This window comes from Schistocerca serialis, chromosome 5 (genome assembly GCF_023864345.2).
Source record: "Schistocerca serialis cubense isolate TAMUIC-IGC-003099 chromosome 5, iqSchSeri2.2, whole genome shotgun sequence".
NCBI classification, from domain to species: domain Eukaryota; kingdom Metazoa; phylum Arthropoda; class Insecta; order Orthoptera; family Acrididae; genus Schistocerca; species Schistocerca serialis.
Genome location: NC_064642.1, coordinates 475,139,547 through 475,160,183, shown reverse-complemented (window position 1 = coordinate 475,160,183; position 20,637 = coordinate 475,139,547). Strand labels below are relative to the sequence as shown.

At 37.0% G+C, this 20,637-nt stretch overlaps 1 protein-coding gene across 3 annotated transcripts in view; it reads right to left on the bottom strand.

The window, feature by feature from the left end:
* Window positions 1–14,529: 14,529 nt before the first annotated feature.
* LOC126480730 (zinc finger protein chinmo) overlaps window positions 14,530–20,637 on the bottom strand; it is a 135,429-nt gene continuing 129,321 nt past the window's right edge. For all 3 annotated transcript variants that reach the window (XM_050103999.1, XM_050104000.1, XM_050103998.1), the window contains exon 6: window positions 14,530–14,911. In XM_050103999.1, the coding sequence (XP_049959956.1) occupies window positions 14,685–14,911 (227 nt within the window). In that variant the 3' untranslated portion in view covers window positions 14,530–14,684. The remainder of the gene's footprint in view (window positions 14,912–20,637) is intronic.

The following is a 20,637-nucleotide window of genomic DNA, read 5'->3' as shown; positions in this document are numbered from 1 at the left end:
CACAGCTGCAAAATACTAACGCGAATTCTTTACAGACGAATGGAAAAACTGGTAGAAGCCGACCTCGGGGAAGATCAGTTTGGATTCCGTAGAAATGTTGGAACACGTGAGGCAATACTGACCTTACGACTTATCTTAGAAGAAAGAGTAAGGAAAGGCAAACCTACGTTTCTAGCATTTGTAGACTTAGAGAAAGCTTTTGACAATGTTGACTGGAATACTCTCTTTCAAATTCTAAAGGTGGCAGGGGTAAAATACAGGGAGCAAAGGGCTGTTTACAATTTGTACAGAAACCGGATGGCAGTTAAAAGAGTCGAGGGGCATGAAAGGAAAGCAGTGGTTGGGAAGGGAGTGAGACAGGGTTGTAGCCTCTCCCCGATGTTATTCAATCTGTATATTTAGCAACCAGTAAAGGAAACAAAACAAAAATTGGTGTAGGTATTAAAACCCATGGAGAAGAAATAAAAACTTTGAGCTTTGCCGATGACATTGTAATTCTGTCAGAGACAGCAAAGGACTTGGAAGAGCAGTTGAACGGAATGGACAGTGTGTTGAAAGGAGGATATAAGATGAACATCAACAAAAGCAAAACAAGGATAATGGAATGCAATCACATTAAGTCAGGTGATGCTGAGGGAATTAGATTAGGAAATGAGACACTTAAAGTAGCAAATTTGGGAAGCAAAATAACTGATGACGGTCGAAGTAGAGAGGATATAAAATGTAGACTGGCAATGGCAAGAAAAGCGTTTCTGAAGAAGAGAAATTTGTTAACATCGAGTATAGATTTAAGTGTCAGGAAGTCGTTTCTGAAAGTATTTGTATGGAGTGTAGCCATGTATGGAAGTGAAACATGGACGATAAATAGTTTGGACAAGAAGAGAATAGAAGCTTTCAAAATGTGGTGCTACAGAAGAATGCTGAAGATTAGATGGGTAGTTCACATAACTAATTAGGAGGTATTGAATAGAATAGGGGAGAAGAGGAGTTTGTGACACAACTTGACAAGAAGAAGGGACCGGTTGGTAAGACACGTTCTGAGGCATCAGGGGATCATAAATTTAGCATTGGAGGTCAGTGTGGAGGGTAAAAATCGTAGAGGGAGACCAAGAGATGAATACACTAAGCAGATTCAGAGGGATGTAGGTTGCAGTAAGTACTGGGAGATGAAGAAGCTTGCACAGGATAGAGTAGCATGGACAGCTGTATCAAACCAGTCCCAGGACTGAAGACCACAACAACAACGATTTCCAAAATCGAACGTCCCATGCATCTAGCACCTACCACCATTCTGCATTCAAAGTATATTAATTTCCATCGTGTGCCCTCAATCACGTCAGAAACCTTTCCACATGAATCACCCAAGTGCAAATGACTAGTCCACCAATGCACTGCCATCTTATACCTTGTGTATGCGATTCTACCACCATCTGTATACGAGGGTCACTCCAAAAGAAATGCACACTATTTTTGTAAAAATACAGTTTTCATTCTGCATGTGTGAAAGTTTTACAGTGTGTAGATACATTCATCCCGCTTGTTTTCAAACTTAGTTCAACCAGTTCCCGTGAGTGGTGCCGTAACAGCATGTCTTCAAGATGGCTGCTACACTTGACGTTCATCAGAAGCAACATGCTGTCATAGAATTCCTGTGCTGTGAAAACGAGACAGTGGGGAACATCCACAAGAGGTTGAAAAAGCTGTATGGAGATGCTGGTGTCGATCGCAGTACAGTTAGTCGGTGGGCAAGCAAGTTACGTGATGAAAGCGGGCATGGCAATATTGAGGATTGTCCTCTCAGTGGCAGGCTTCATATGGCACACACTCCAGACAATGTGCAGAGTGTTAATGAATTGGTGACTGCTGACAGACGTATCACAGTGAACGAATTGTCACACTACATTGGGATAGGGGGAAGGAAGTGTTTGCAGAATACTGAAAGTGTTGGCGTTAAAAAAGGTTTGTGCCAGGTGGGTTCCCAGGATGTTGACAGTGGCTCACAAAGAAACAAGAAAAATGGTATGCAGCGTACTTTTGGAACAGTACGAGAATGGTGGAGATGAATTTCTCGGAAGAATTGTGACAGGTGAAGAAACGTGGCTCCATCATTTTTCACCAGAGACGAAGAGGCAATCAATGGAGTGGCATCATGCAAATTCACCCAAGAAAAAAAATTCAAAACCACACCTTCTGCTGGAATAGTTAAGGCTGTGGTGTTTTTCGATTCTGAAGGACTCTTGCTTGTGGACATCATGCCAAGTGGAACCACCATAAATTCTGATGCATATGTGATGACACTGAAGAAACTTCAAGCTCGACTGAGTTGCGTTCAACCACATCGGCAAAAGCAGGATATTTTGCTGTTGCACGACAATGCACAGCCACATGTCAGTCAAAAAACCATGGAAGTGATCATAAAACTCGGATGGACAACACTGAAACACCTGCCTTACAGTCCTGACCTTTGGGAAACTGAAAGACTCTCTTCGTGGAATAAGGTTTGAAGATGATGACTCCCTTGTGCACGCTGCCAAACAGTGGCTCCAACAGGTTGGTACAAAATTTTACGGTGCGGGTATACAGGCACTGGTTCCAAGATGGCGTAAGGCAGTTGAGAGGGATGGAAAGTATGTGGAGAAATGAAAATATTGTTCCTAAAGGATGAATCTACACACTGTAAAACTTTCAAACATGTAGAATAAAAGATGGATCTTTTAAAAAAATAGTGTGCATTTCTTTTGGAGTGAGTCTCGTACATCCATATCGCTGTCTCATCACTCTTGTAACCTATTAATAAGGCGTGTTGTTACCTATACTCCTTCCATTATTTATTGCATACAACTTCCCATTACCACAGCAAGATAGATATCTTTGAGGATTCATATTAATGAACTTTCACTCCATTTCCTTTTTTTAGTCGGCACAACAAAGTATTGAGAATTCAATGTTTTTATCCATTGCATAAAGATCTTTGGATTTTGAAGAAAGGAAATGTTTGGTGAAATCCACAAAGCATTTTTGCTTAGAATGACGTCTGCAGTTTAGTCACTTTGAAAATTGTTTCTCCAGATTTGTGCATCTAAATAATTCAGTTTTAAATGTAGCCTCTGGTAACTGTTGGCTATATTGATGGCTTTTGGAATGATCCATCTTTAGCCCTATTGTCTTGTTTGCATTGTCTCCTCTACACTTTCAACTAAAAATAGATATTTCTTCACCTATGTGAGTGTTTGAGGATGTGAAACTCCCTGGCATAATAAAACTGTGCAGTACAAACATGCATTCTGTTCACTCTGATATGTTTCGCTCGATTACAGCTAATGTAGACAGCAATAGACAGATTTTTCCTTTTTTTCAGCGATGAGGAAGACATGCTACTTCAAAAATGTCATGGAGTGATACAAGTGCACTGACATCATTGCTGGCAAAAACTCATTTCCTACGTCTGACAATTTTTATTCATCCATTATTGATCAAAAACATAGTTCAATTTGAACACGAGAGTTGTCAGTTTTGTGAAACACTATCACCCGCAAGAACATCTAACCTAGACTGTTTAGCAAAAATATCCCTAATTTGTTGCTTCTATACCACTTCTTCAAACAATGTCTTTGTGTTCACCTCCCCTCCCTCCTCCATTCATTTCAGAAAATTTAATCTTACAAAAATTACCCTATCTCCCACTCCCCACATCTAACAGCACACAGAACTCGGTGCATTTGCAAATATTAGTAATAGTCTTATTTCTACAATTTTTTGTAAACTTATGCATCAATAATTAACTGAAGTAACTTATGAACAAGCAAAGGTAATAGTTTAATATTTCAAGCATTGTCAGTAATTAAGAAAGAAGATGATTTTACCTTATATGCACTTTACATCTTATAAATTTTTCATTCATTATTTGTGCCTTTCTTTAATTCTGTTTGCCAACCCACTTGCTGTATAATCAGTTTCCGTCTTCTTTAAGAGAAAACAAGAAGTTGGTTCTTGACACTGCTTTCTGCATTTTTATAAAAAATCAGTTGCCTTCACACAGAAAATTAAAAATACACAGTTCAGAAACTAATTAGTTTAACTACAGTGGTGAATAAATACATAACACAATTAAATTAAGGAAATATCTATTGAATTGTTTTCATGATTTCCTTTTGAGTAGGTTAATAACCATAAATAAAAATAAAAACCAAAGTGGCAGAAAATATTTATTTGTGTTACATAATAATTTGATAAATGACTCTGTTTGACAATGTCTGATGGACTGAGGTAGATTTAAAATAAATGGCAGTGTGTAGCATGGAAACAAAAGGAAATATTTATACAATTAGCAACAGACGTTTATTAGTAATCTGTAAATACTTTCAAATTAACTAAAACACTCATTTTTTCATTTTACAGTAATTATTATTACATCTCGTGCAAATTACATACCATTAAATGATTCAAGGCATGATCATTGCAAACCTGAAACAATCGTCGAAAACTCAGTACCAAATCTCAGCAAAAAACTCTTTCAATGAACATGCATATCTGTTTTTGCTTCCTTCCCCTTTTACACAAATAACAATTGTGTATAGCTGTCATCAAACATTAACAACACTGACCACATTTAATGCCTCAATAGTTAAAATTAAGCTCCCAGAAGGCTATATTGCACTCCCCTCTTTTACTGAAAAGGAATATCACCACCACTCTCTCAATTTGAGAATTTTCAATGTACAGAATAAGTTTGAGGCTGGCTGATATTAATGAGGAGCGCAATATCTGAAGTCTTACACAATTACGAGTTTTGGGAACAATGCATCTTCCTCATATTTTGTTTTCAAAAGTGAGGAAGTGCGCAATATGACAAGAACCTGATATAATAATTCCAGTAGGATACAGATAGTAAGTAGACTTCACTGCAGCCCTCTCAAAGACTTTAAAAAGGAGTATTTGTCATGTGCAAAAATTATTGCACATTTACTGAGGATAAATGTCCCAAAAGTGAGAAAACAACCTGCTGTACAAGAGTAAGTTTCAACAACTGAAACATATTTCTTCTGATAATTAAGACAATTAAAAAGAATACACATTTCACAGCGCACCACTTATACAATTTTATAATGGAACTTAAGATGCATCATGTAACTAATGATTGAATGTGTGCAGGTATACTTTTGTGAGTCACAGTTAATTTGACATTAATGCATGTGTAAAGATGTGTTGGGAGACAGCAGACCTTTCTGACAGGGAGGGTGTGTGATTGCAAATATACAACATAAGATGTATATGTAACGGAAGATCACAGAAAATTAGAATAATTTCCACCCACTATGCACAAGCCACTTCAGCTACTGGATCACATTTTATGTTGCACATGCAGTTCAGGTATTTTGAGGAGCAAGCAGCCCTTTGAAACATTTAAATGTGGTCAGTCATCAAGAAATTAAAGTGCTGCAAGAAAATTGCAAAACAAAGAAGTGTAAAAGAAAAATAATATGTTGTGAGATGCAGTATAAATGTATGGCTCAATTTTCTGTTTCTTCTTCTTTTTTTTTTTTTTTTTTTTTTGAACAATTAATTTGTGGAATTTCAACATGAATGAATTTTAGAATATACCGAAAACTAACACCTACTTGCCAATAACACTAATTTTAAAGTAATTAAGTCACATATGTAGAATGGGACTTCATTATCCACCTTCTCCAAGAAGAATATTCAGCTCAACTATGGCTTACGCCTAGAATACTTCAGTTTCTTTACCAGAAACATTCACCTCAATACAAGGTAAAGTAACTAGAAGTTACAAAAAGTAGCTTTGGCAGTTCTAGTCCATCACTAATCTTCAGGAAACTTTGTATTAAAATATTCTGGTTAATGGATAATGAGCCCATTTATGGTACATCAAAATTTCAAAAACTTTTACATCCAAACACACTTTAAGAATAATTGCTTTATTTTTAAAAATAAATTTCATATCAACATTGAAATATTTGTTCAGTATTTTGTAGGTCATTACCAAGCTTGGTTCTGACAACTAAGCAGTCCACTTTTTGAGCACATTCAGAGCATAAGGGAGTACTTGAAAAGGTACAAGTCAATTGCTAGATATGCAGACTGTGCAGGTCAAAAACTTAATCAAATTTGTCTTCTAGGGGAAATGGACTGTAACTCATTCTCACACTGATACCAAATGTGATACAGTTAATGTTAATTATAATGCATTATGTCTCATCATTTATAATTCCATTACAAGTGGGGGAGGGAGGGTTGGGCGGGGGGGGGGGGGGGGGGGGGGGGGAGAGTTGGATTCAATAAATAAATACGTAAACAAACCTGCTATGTGAATGGAAATAGCGTTAAATTGTAGGAAATAGACATCCCCTATACAGAGACGATTTCATTGGTTAAAATGCAAGTTGTTAACTGCAAAGGTAAAAATTAATGTTTGATTTAATAATGCTGTGGGGCAAAAGGTGTGGCAAAACCAAACTAACATATCCATTTCAAATATAAATCGATTCAGTTTCTGAGGTTCATGTAAAGCCTTTAATGTCAGCAATTGAACTGTGCCTTCAATTACAGACCTGTGAACTACTGTTCCTCAAGAATACAACACACTTACAATGTTCTCCTATTACGACTACACAATGAGAACACCTGAAAGCGTGCAGTATCATGCCTACTAGCAGAAACATTCAAGAGCTTCCATAACTACAATGTAACATTTTTTAATAGTTATGTGGCAGTACCAGTTTTTTATCAAACTTAGTTTGACTGAAAATGATCAAATTTACACTATAATTTTACTAGCTTCAGGCACCAAGATGAATATAATTTTCCTGTGATTAATAATCAATACATCATGATGACAAATAAAGAAAAAAAGTAATGTTGCTGTACCATTTCACACATTGTAGCAAGATAATACAGCAACAGGTACTCTAATACCACACAGAACAATGAACAACTTAGTACAAATAAACAAAATTTAACATACAATTTTAACAACAGTAGAACATTTTAGTGTTGATTTAATACATACATCAAATAAACATATAACTTTATCATTATTTACATAGTCATAATGATAACTCATGTCATGATAATCATAAAAAATTACTCTCTGTGGACTGCAGTCAGGAAAACTGCTCTCAGAAGCTTAAAATGTATTAAGACAGAGGTGTGAATGAAAGGCTTCATTATGTCCTGTTGTATCATTGGAATATGTAATTTAGTTTGATACTGCAGCATAATTTGCAAAGGACACAAGAACTGAAACTAGTCAACCGTCCAGTGATTTTTAAGGAACTTTTAAAATTAAAGAAAAAATATCTTATCATAACATGACAAAGGATTCATTTAGTCACATAGCAAACCGAACTGTGCTTTATTTTTGTTGTAGTCACAAATATTTCACAGACTTTTATTCACACCTACACCCTGAGAAAAATGGTATGTTTGTTAAATGTTAAAAATGGTTAAATTTGGTACAAGAAATTATTTCATGTACAGGTGCATACTCATTTAAACTATGGATACATATACCGAAAAATCCATGTTCTTTATTTATTTGTGTTCACATATATTATAATAAAGTTTCTCAATACACATATTTGAATACCATCAAACATTAATGCAATTTTTTGTAAATATCCAATACACATTACAGACAAAAACAATAACTATCCACATTCCACATAATAATGCAATTTTATGTCACCTGCAAGTTAATATTTAATTTCTAGTAGGGAGATCCAAAAAATAAGTGGTACATTACAGGAGAAACTGTAATGTAAATTTGTACATGGCACCAGTTTTTATAGGTAAATTAATGTGCCAATCATACCTATAAGGCACCCATCAGAATCAATGTTAGGCGATGACAACTTTTCTGCCAAACACATACCAAATTTTTTTTTTTTTATTTCATCTGATGTGCCTGCTAAGGTGTACATGAACTTGCATTAATAAAGTAGGATGACACACTATTGAGTAACATAAAACATCAAGTGTCTAACAGGCAAATTCAGTTGCATTGCTAATGAAGCAAAACATTACCAATGGCACCCATTCACACACTGATGAAATTCCTTGCAGGAAATTCTTTTCTGAGCATTATTTTTGTGTGACATTCTTGGTTACTGAAGGTAATATAGCAGAATGATGATTGTTCAATCTCATTTAAATGACAGCAAGAATGAAAACATGAGAAGGAGCAACATCACAATGTTTACAAATACAAAATATTTGTTTGGAATATGGTACCAAAAATTAAAACACATACACATACACACACACGTGCACTAATCAGCACTGTGGATGATGTGATTACAAACAATATTTGGCAACAGCATGTTGTCTGCTGTGTGTACACCTAGAACACTTCACAATACTTTTAATTTTTCATGCAAAGTTCTGTATCTAATCCACAATGAACAAGTAAATATCTACAGTAATTTTGTTGGATAAACAAACTATATGTTTTATGGTGTCACAATCACTTTCAAAACTAAAAATTTGGTGCAGCAGATAATTACAAGTGTGTGAAGTTGTGCAACTCTCAAGACTATTGTAATATACTTTGTCCATATTAATAATTCATTTGATTTTTCTTCATTAGCAAAGACAAGACATCGAAACATGACGACATTTAAAATGTTCAATATACATGGCAAATATTTTTTTAACATATCCAACATGAAAGACACAAACAACCCGAGCATAGAAGTTTTTTGAAGTTGTAACATATCAAAGAAAATGCTTATTTTTTACACCTATTTTCACATAGATTATACAATGCACTTAATTTTATAGCTGTTACAAATTTCACTATATTTCAAATCTGAAAGCAATGTACAAAATTTCTGAACACTGGATTGAACCTAAGAGCAAGTAATAAGATGCAACACTGATGAGAAGGAGTGTGTATCACACCCCCTGAAATAATTTCCTGTTTCTTTTTTTGTATATAAAAAAAAAGACTGGGTAATACAAGCATTTCCATACATAACAAATTTTGGTTTCAATAGGCTTAAAATCAACAATCACATAGATCCAGTTAATATAATTCACATTCCATTACTGATAATTTGTTTAACTATACATGTACACACATATTTTTTTTAATTTTCTTACAACTATGCACAGCTCTATATTTATGACTGTACAACAGATATTACCCAATAAAATAAACATCAAATAATAATAAAAACAATTACATATATTACATCTGAAACTAAGGTCACTGGTATAAAAAAATCACTGAAGATACATTGACAATGATGACTGGGTTTCACTCCCCACATATAGTTTTTTTTTTTTATTTTATTTTCATTCATTACCTGTGTCTGTTGCAAATATGCAAATGCACGCACGCACACACACACACACACACACACACACACACACACACACACACACACACACACACAGAAGAGAGAGTTATCATTGCCTATAAAAAAATCATCTGTTTTTCATACTGGCATGGGTGTACGCGCGCACACACACACACACACACACACACACACACACACACACACTTCTTACCACATATTATTTAATAGCACACAACAAGGTGGATGGGACAGACATGCAAGTCCCCCACAATCACAGGACCAGCATCGTTTTTCCACATACCACGCCACAAATTAAGGTGCAGCAACACCACTTTTTTTGAGCGATTTAAAAAATCTCTTCGGGAAAAAGACTCTTATTTACAAAGCTAACGACTCCTTTGAAGCCATTACTGTACATATGACCTAGTGGCCACCTACAATAATATCCATGTCATGAATACTGCAGATAATTCCTAGTGGCCTTCCACAGCTGAACACTCACTATCAACCATCAACATTGGTGCCAAGTGTGAAAAACTACATTATTTATATATATATATATTCATAAATGTGGATTTACAGCAACTGGTGAGGACTACTTACCCGTTTAGTTTTTTGTTTTCCAGGACTATGACAAGGTTATTTTAGTATGTACTTTTCAAAAGAATTTTCATATAAAAATCCAAAGTGTAAATTTATATCAACACACATGGAGAACAAATGAAATTTATAAACAAATATGCAATTTGTAGCCCACCAGTAAAATATCAGCAGCCACACCTCTATTAAAAAATCAAATTTTCTCTCTCTCTCTCTACACACACACACACACACACACACACACACACACACACAGACAGACAGACAGACACAGACACACACATGCTAAGCATGAGTGTGTGCTGTAAACACACACACACACACACACACACACACACACACACATATTACATTAAATGTTTGCTTAATTTGTACAGCAGTTATCTTGTACTTGTTCACAGACATTAATATCTGCCTTAATATTATATATAGTTTACATTTCTTTTGTATTCTGTGTATATTTTCTTTTGCAATAAATAAGACAATTACCTGCCAGGCAGCTCGAGAAACGGGGTGATATAGGAAGTAAGCAATATATGAGAAAGTTTGGAGATATGAAACCAGAGTGCATTAGATGCAACCTGCAATGTAACCTTTCCAAACTCTGGCAGTAACAATAGCACCGGAACATTGTCAAATTGTGGTGAAAACTGCAAAATGTGATACCGTGTTAGCAATAGTTACTCTGTAATGAGCTGGATAGTTTTCAAAAGGAATTTGTACTTTCAAGGAACAAAACCCAGCCAGTAATGTACGTATCTAACAAATGTGGAGCAACAACCACAATCTAGAAGATAAAAAGAATACAAGTTAAAAAAATACAGAGATTCCACAAACTCCTGTTCATTGGACCCAATGGACGTTAAGTTTCTGTGCTACAAAACATCTGCATTAAACCATCTGAGGATATCAAAATGTCATTATAAATACTAGTCTGAGGTAATGTGTAATACTATATTAAATGTAAATTGAGGTAGCATGGTATGTCTGAGACAGTAACTTCTCACACATGTACAAATATATAATGCCTGAAAATTACCTGAGTTCCAGTTGTGACAGTCTCAAGAAAGAAATGTACACATATATGATGAGTGTTCATAATAACTGGAGATTCAGAATGATACAGAACATTTCAAAGGAATATCAACAGTACAAGGAGGATTGTGATTAGTACAATTGTTTTAATGCAATAATGCATGGCATGTAGAAATTTTCTGTCATTAATGGAGCTCTTGACAGAGAACCAGATGCAATACCCAAGAATATGTATTAAAGTGAGGTAGGTAGCTTTGTGCTATTGCATCTAGTTCAGCTGTGCCCTGAGATTATATTAGGTAAAGTAAACTAGTAAGACCAAGTGTTTGTGGAATCATCTTAAATTCAAAAAAGTGATGCATTATTTAAACTATTGGCTCTAAAAATGAATACATTAATTGAGAAAGCTGCGAAATACTTTTCGTACACTAGCATTACACAACTAAATATTTTATATCACTTTGTGTATTACTGCCTACAAAACTACATTATGACAATTGCCAAAATAATAAAATCTGTGCATTTACTACAAAGCACATTGAACATTTGTTTAACACAATACCAAATTTGTTTCTAAAAATTTGTACTTCAAATGAAATGTGTACTGCAACTGCAACAAGTTCACTTGCACAGACAGCAGTGACATTCATATAAAATATTATTAAAACACATAAAATACACAATTATGTGAAACATTAAATCCCTGAAATGAATTCCTGAGATTGTTTTCTGTTGTGTTATTCTACAGTTAACGAATCAAAGCACATCTAATCATGAATTCTGTAACAGTGTCCTTTTCCCATAGAATTTGGGTAAGTAACCGACAAAGCCTCAACCAATCATTCACTATCTTCAGTTCTCTGCTGACCCTGCTTAAAAATGTAGTGACAGTTCAAGGATGAAAGAACTTGAACCCAGCATCACAAAACATATCTACTTTACTGTGGATTGCAGCTATTAAATGAGACGGAATGGTCATAACAATTTCCCACTTCCCATAAATAAGGAGAAAGGACCATTTATTATATACATGACTATTTAGAAAACTGTGGGCATGTGAGCATGGAACTGGGTGTACAGTAATGTTACATCCAGTTTAAAGATGAAATACTTAGTAATTTGAAACCTTGTATTCCAATTCATCTTCTAGGTCAATCCAAGGAAACAATATTTCACCACAATTCAACTCACAGATACCCGTCAGAAAGGTTAGCATTAATACTTGCAACACTGCAAATGTAATACACTGCTGTAATACAAATGCAAGTTATTACTCCTGCTTAGTAAAGAAGAGTTGCCAGTAATTTGATTTACCCGTTTCATCACAAAGCACATAGTGCATCAAACAAATTTCTTACATATAAAAAAAGGGCCAATAATAAATTTTTCTGTAAAATGTTAGTAAATAAATACAGAAATAAGACTTCCATAAAAACAATCAACATTAAAATCTAAATTCTGTTACTTAAACCAATAACCATAGCCCATGATTAAAAGCACCAAAACACATAAAATCTAAAAGGCATTGTCAATTGCTTCAAACATAAAAATTTATCAACAATGAAAAACAAGTGAGAAAGAGCCCACAAGCCAATTTCCATCCCCACATGCACAAAACTATGCAGTAAAGAATATGACACTATGCCTGATTTTTCTCTGCTCAACAGAGGTTTGGATATGGTGTAAATAACAATGTGATTTCTATTGTACACTCCTTTGCACCACAGATGACAAGGTGCACGCAAAATACACTTTAATGAGGAAGACCACAGACTACTGGTCTCTGTACTGTTAACACTCTATTTCAACAATGTAATAATATAGATCTTATATTACATAAACACAAAAATCGAGATAGACTATTTCACACATCTCCAAGCATTCACTCCCATATCTCTCACACTGTTTGCAGCTATAACATCTGCTTAGGTGCTATCTTGACTGCTGTGTTATGATGATCGGTACACACATTACTTTCACTTGTACAACTCTGAAATCACTTTTCTTGCACTTTCCAACTGTAACAACATAGTTTCATTACAAACAACAAAAATCACCAAGAAATAAAACTACGTCTTATAGTTTCTACAAGTTCAAAATTTACACATTCACAAAAAAGAACAAATAAAAAGTTGCTACGATCCTACACTTGTGACATTTAAAATGCCAACTACCTGAGATTGCATAGGGAAAACCTATCAAACAAGAACATGACTGTAAATCAAGCAATGGCTTTCTCCTCAAATAGGAAAAATATAAGGACATCGGTAAAAAGTACCTCCTAGAAAATGCAGTATTTAAAATAGCTGTATAAAATAACAGTTTTTGCATTCTTGTGATGCTTGATCCTGAGTTCTGTAAAAACTGTCATGAAATGTATCATTTCAGATCTGTCAAACACTGTACAGATTAATAACAATGGATATATATGAATATGCACATTATTCTTGTATGTAAACTGGAATCTATAAACTGTGTACAAATAATGTTATGACCAAATTACTGACAAACATCTATACACTACAGGAAAACATTGACTAGGAGCGAACAGTAAACATGAATATAAATATTGTGTGTATATAGAATATCTTAAAGAAACAGGATGAGAAGAGGTCAAATAATCATTAAGAAATAGACTGGTGTGAGGACAGAAAGACATAATAATTTAGCATTGCTGAAGTGCTGTGTGAACTAAGCTACAACTGCAACGTAAGCTGACTTCCTTCTACTGGGTGTACTCCAATAATAAGCTCATATTCAAAATTCCTAAAGATTCTTTAAAAAATAAAATACTTTATACATTGTGTATAGCGGTGATTTGGCACTAGATATTTTACTGTCCCTGATAACCCATCTGAATGGGGCCTGATAAATAAAAATATCTTCATTTACTACTGATTCCTGAGATGTAAAAGATGTGAGGTTGCACATTTCAATGACTAGTTATCTAACAGGAAAATGGCAATAATTTCTGTTTTAAATGACGGAATATCATAACAAAATAATGTGTACAACTTTAAATTGCTCAGTGTATCTTAAACATAACTCTCTTGTGGTCTTTAAGCCCACTGGAAGCAAGATGTTCAGGATGCAACTGAACAAGTTTTTAGTATGTACAAGCAATGCAAGTTGGTAATAAAATTGCAAACCACAAGTTATGGAGGGCAACAGTTTTATCATCACCCCTAGAAGAGGTTTGATAAGATTTTAACTGTATTAAATGTACAAATACAAAATCAAACTATTATTTGAAGTTCAAATGCACACTTCAAAGCAGAACACAATTTACCACCAACTGCAATTCAAAAATTCTCATTTTGTAGCTTATCAGTGAGGCACCATTGTAGATAAACTGCTGCCTTTGGGCAACGAGATGAGGACAGCAATGAAGTTCATAAAGCCCTTTCTGTCAAATATGTTTGCAGTTGCAACCAAAAGTCATTTGCAATAACAAAATTTTGTGTTCTTGTGTCAAAGAGAGCCAATTAGTCATCAGATATATGTCAGTGAGAAGAAAGAATTCTGAAGAAATAAAGAGAAAAAAAAAAAGAAAAAAAAAGAAAGATCTGTTAACAGTTAACAGTACACTGTTTTACATTTCCTTAAACAATATAACATTTTTCATTTAATAATATATATATATCTATATATATAGATTTGTATATATCAATAATATATTTATGTATAAGATCGTTTGAGGTATTTCTGTTACTGTTGATTGGCTTGAGTTTACTGGTTGTTGTGATTATGGACTTGAGCTTGCTGGAACACTTTCAAGCTATATTCTGTTTTGTGCTCACGGGCAATGTGACGACGAACTGTATTGTTGCGGGTGAAGGTGCGGCTGCAGAATGGACATGGAACCCGTATACCCTGGTGACGCTGCCGAATGTGTGCCCGCAAGTTCGTTTCATAGCCATACAGACGCTCACAAAATGGGCACTTCAGTTTTTTGCCTGAAAGTAAATAAATATTTTCTTTTTGTACATAATAATTTTTTGAGAAGTATACAAGAAGAGAAAAACAGTCACTACTAATGGCAAAATATAAATACATGAAACACAGTGTCACAAGGATAGAAATTCCTGGGTGGAAAAATGTGTGAAATAAAGGAAAGGCAACCACAAACATACCACACAAACACACAAAGAAACTATATGGATGTATGTGTGTATTCTTACTAGAAAAAGGGCAAGAGCTTGAAAGCTAATGTTAACTGTTTTCTATTACATGTTTCTGTGTGCCACACACAAACAGCCTGTTGGCAAGTGGTTACCTTTCCCTTATTTAACATATTTTCCACATATATCATTGGATTATATACTCAGACATCTATGTAATATCCCACTAACGTATTACTGTTGGAATTGTAGCACTTCCTCTCGATGTTGGATTACCTCCAAAAAGTATTTCAGTAGCTAATAACTGATATTTGATAGTTAGTTAAGCCTTCTTGTATGACTACATGCTTTTATGACTGTGTGTTTTTAGTGTGTTATAGATGTGTGGTGGACAATCTTGTTTTCTTCAAATGTTTTATGCTTCAGCTTGCATTACGACAGCAATAATCCATTCAAATGTCACAAAGAACGTAAATGTCAACCTACAATGGCTATGACAGAACCACACAAATAAAACAAATGCAGAATGTAACTGTCTCCCACAGATTACTACAATATGTGAAAAATGTGAACAAGGAATAACTATGATGCAGAATATATACTGATATCAGAACAGTATAAAACTGGATACAAACTAGGAAGGCAATATTTATCATAGAAACAGAATTTGCTATGAGCTTCAGTACAATGCTTATATTTCTATAATTTAGGAGTAAAGGAGACCACTTGCCAAAGAGCAGAAGTGTTGAGTTGTCGAAAACCACACACAAAAGAGAAAGGAAACTTGCTAGCTTTCTGGATAACTCTGTTGACAACCTACAGTACTAACACAAACACACAAACACACAACACACAACACACACACACACACACACACACACGACAGGACTGGAGAAGAAGGGGCTGTGTTGATGGATTGGCCACATCTGGCACCAGGTCCTTCGCCAGGATACAAATATTTGGCTAGGGATTGGGGACGAGAGTGGCATAGCGATGAACCAAGATGATTTATATATTGTGTGGGTGTTGAAATACCACTTTAGGAGGGTGGAAAGGATCTTGGGTAGGATGTCCCTCATTTCCAGCCATGAGAATGGATAATCAAAGCTCAGGAGAAGAATATGGTTCACTGTTCTGCTCCAGCACAATGCTATGTGATGAAACGATACAGGAAATCAGATTTTGGGCTATTTTTGGGTGGAGGGGGGTAGTGCCTGTCCATTAGCCTCCCCCTCTGCTACCACTATCCCCATACATCCTAGACCACCTGGCACTCTGTTTCCAGCCAACACAATGTAGGGGCACAAGTGTGTGTTGTGTTGTGTTGTGTTGTGTGTGTGTTAGAGAGAGAGAGAGAGAGAGAGAGAGAGAGAGAGAGAGAGAGAGAGTTTTTTTTCTCTTTGTGTGCAGCTGTTAAAGACTCAATATTTCATGTTTTTGTCTGTGGTCTCCCCTAGTCATAAATTACTTACATTCGGTCAGAACTTTTATTACTATATTTATACTGTTTAGTGGCTCCCTTCCATTATAAACCTCATACTGTCCTCCCCTCAGTATGTCCTCGTAATTTATGTCTACTTTGTCTCTCCCATACTGTGTTCGCATGTGTTCCTAAATGTTCACATGTTTTCCTACGGTTTTCTTCTCACCTTTATTACACACATGCATCACTGGCCCTGAAAAATGTGGTCACACATGACTTTTGTGACAGCTTGTGGCACCGGTAACATCCATTTCGACTACATCACGTGCTATTCTATGAACCACACATCAATCAAATCACAGATAAAACACTATCCTCACAACAAAACTCTACATTTTATCTCCAAATTGACCCATCCCTATTCACACATTGCTCTCACTGGAATTGTGTGTGTTTTATTTGTTGTGCGTGACGATAACTTACATGCAGTTAAATAGCCCCACAACCCAGAACTATCCTACTGCCCTCATCATAAATTCTTCCAGACTTTTCATTTCTCAAAAATCCATTTTCTACATCCCACCCCTCCTTTCACAACCACCTTAATCTTTTCACATTCCACTAGTCCCTATCCCTCACAAATTTGATACTGCAGAGAAACATCTCTCCCAGAACTGTCTATGCTCTCTCCACAAGATATTGTTACTTTGCAAGCCTAACAACATAAACATCTCCAAAATTGAAACTCTTGCCCTCCAATATCTTGAAGAGCATTGCGGACACTAGCTCTGTAAACTATACAACCTTCTGACATACTTCTCCCACCTTGGAGCAACACTACCCATCAACACCTATGCTAACCACAAGAATCCCCCCGCAATCCTTCATAGCACCCAGGCACTGCCTAGCTGACCTCTTCAATTTACCCCATGCTCCAAAACTTCCTCCGACACTGTACAAAATCCAGAACCCAAACAAAAACAAAACATTGTTGACCATTCCAAAATCTCCAATCCTACAGAAGTTTCAATCCTATAAAAGCTCCTCACTTGCAGCTTCCCCCCCCCCCCCCCCCCCTCTGCCCTCCCCCCACCCAACACACACACAAGTTTAACCATGTTGGACTTGAAAAAGATCTACAAAGCTCTACTCTCTCTTCTCCCAATCCCTTAAAGTTGAAACACATCTTTGCTACCAATCCCTCCAACCAAAACATACCTAATTCCAACACTAAACTTTGCCTCTTCCAGTTTATACCACCAACCAACCAAGGCCCTCCCCCCTCCTACTTAACCAACCCTTTCCTTGCCTTCCACGTGGCCTGATCATTCTTCCCCCAATGTACCTCTCCAAGAACACGAATCTCTAACAGAAGAAAAGACAGCCATTCACAACCTCATAACTGATCCTGCCCTAATCATCCTCCCTGTAAACAAATGTTCCACCACTGTTGTGATGAATCACAGTGACAATCTGACAGAACACTTCTGCCAACTGTCTGGCTCCTCCACTAACTAGTGCTGCCATAGGAATCCCACCCCATACATAAAATATAACCTCCAATCACTACTGAACTCCTTAGGCCCATCCCAGAACCTTGCTTCCAGTACACCTTTCTCTTCACTCCAATGACACCCTGCATACCCACCTTCTATGAATTCCCCAAAATCTATAAATCCAACAATCCTAGTTCCTACTAAAAGAATTTTCACTCTTGTTGACCAACACCACCAACCAACTGCTCAAAGCCTAGTCTCTCACATCAAAGATAGTAGCCATGCTCTTCAACAACTCTCCACCATCCTCACCCATTTATCACCAGGATACCTTATCACTGTTGATGCCAGCTCCTTATAAACCAGCATCCCTCATGCCCATGGCCTTATAGAAACCTGCTACCTCATTTCTCATGTACCTTACCAACTATAACCTCACACTAACGACTCCTCCTTGGATGGGAAGGCATATAAATAAATCTTCAGCACAGCCGTGCGTCCCTCCTATGTCACCTTTTTTTATGGGCCATCTCAATGAATGTTTCTGAGCCTCCCAAAACCCAAAACCCATGTCTGGTTCATGTTCATTCGTCATACCTTCATGATCTGAGCTCAGGGCCAAGACACCACTATCCTAATTTTCCCACAATCTCAACACCTTCTCTCCCAGTTGCTTCACGTGGTCCTCCTCAATCCAACATGTCATTTTCCTGGGCATTGACCACCACTTCTCTGATGGCCCCATCCACACCTCTGTCCATATTAAACACACTAACCACCACCAGTACTTGCATTCTGATAGCTGTCACTCCTTCCACATCAAAAATTCACTATCGTATAGTCTAGCCACCTGTGGATGACGTATCTGCAGTATCCTGAAGGTCCCACAAAGGCCTTCACAGACAGACATTACCTCCCAAACCTAGTCCACCAAGTTACCATGTAAAATCCTCACACATCCCAAATCCTCTCCCCCCCACATACACACACACACAAGATTCAGCTACAAAGAAGCACCCTCCTCATCATCAAATATCGCTATGGACAGTAGCAACTGGATCATTTCCTTCCACACGTCTTTGATTATCTATCAACATGCCCAGAAATGAGGGATATCCTACCCAAAGATCCTTTATTCTGTTGTCCACTCAACTTATACAACACCCTGATCCATCCTTATGCCACTCCTGTTCCCAACTCCTTGCCACATGGGTCACATGTTGCAGAATACCAAGGAGCAAGACCTGCATGATCCACCCATCCAGCACTTCCTACTGCAGTACTGCCATAGGCTTATCCTATCTCACCTTTGAAAGCATATAACAACTCCACTGCAAACACTAAACAGCTTTTTATTTCAGCACACCAACCAATGAGCTATCCACCAGAATGAATTGCCACCACTAAACTGTGGCCAAGTACAAAGCTAACACCCAGTTGGTACAACATACAGCTAAGCACAACATGCTCGAGTTAAATGGCTGCTTTACAACCCATGTCATCTGGATCGTTCCCTCCACCACCAGATTTTCTGAACTATGCAGACAGCAGTTATTCTTGCAACACATCCTTCACTCCCATAACCCTTCTAGCCCCAATCTCCACTATCTGGCCACACACTCTCTATCAAATAGTTTCCTCTTCAACTGTGCTGTCACCCCTGTCTAATTGATACCTACAACTCTCCTTCGCCGTGTGCCGCACATCACTGGTTCCAGAACCTGTGATTCACATGCCTAGCCCATACACCTGCCATGCTTACTTCCTACAATTCTAGCCAGCAAATCTGCTGCCTTCCTCCAAGCTGTTAGTTATCCTTCCCCAAATCCTCTTCCTGCATCCCACTTCTCTCTTCCTCTCCCCACCCCACCTTTGTCCACTTGTCGAGTTGCAATCCCAGCAGGTGTGTATCCATGCAAAGATTCAAATGCAGCCTCCAGCCCAGGTCTAATCTCTCCTCTCTACCTCCCCCAACTTGCCTGCCAACCATAGAAGATGCAGTGGCCCTCGAATGTGAATAAAGGAGCAATATCTTGACATTATGATAGAAGAAGAGTATGGCAATCACTGAAACATTACAGTAATTGAATACAGCCAGCCTGCTGTAAACCGGAGCTTTTTATCAGCAGTATACCCAAGAAAAGTATACATCACACCAGTCACATATGTGGTGTCATCTGCAGTTCTCATTGGGGATTCCAATGTTGTCACCACCAGAGGAATTATTAGAGGCCAGCCATGGCTGGTCCTGGAGCCAACACCATCAAAAACCTTCACAGGGCCACCGCCACTGGACACTATTTGCATATGCTCAGGAGTTCTGGAAACTTCCCTACCCCAGAAGACATGAAATAACAATACAGTTGCCTATATAGGCTGCCACAAAGAGTCTAAACAAGAATAATAACAGAATGGCTCCAAATCTTAACTTTGTTAAGCAACAAAATTGAAGAGATATATTACATCCAATAGCACTACGTCTATGCATAACATCTGGATCCTACCCAATAAAATCAGAACTGCCCATATGCCTCCTTGTCGTGCATGGTGGTGTCCCAGCCTCTATTTGGTTGTCTAGACATTTTATGAAATCCACATAATTACGAATGTGATGAGGGCATTTACCCACATAAGGGCTTAGT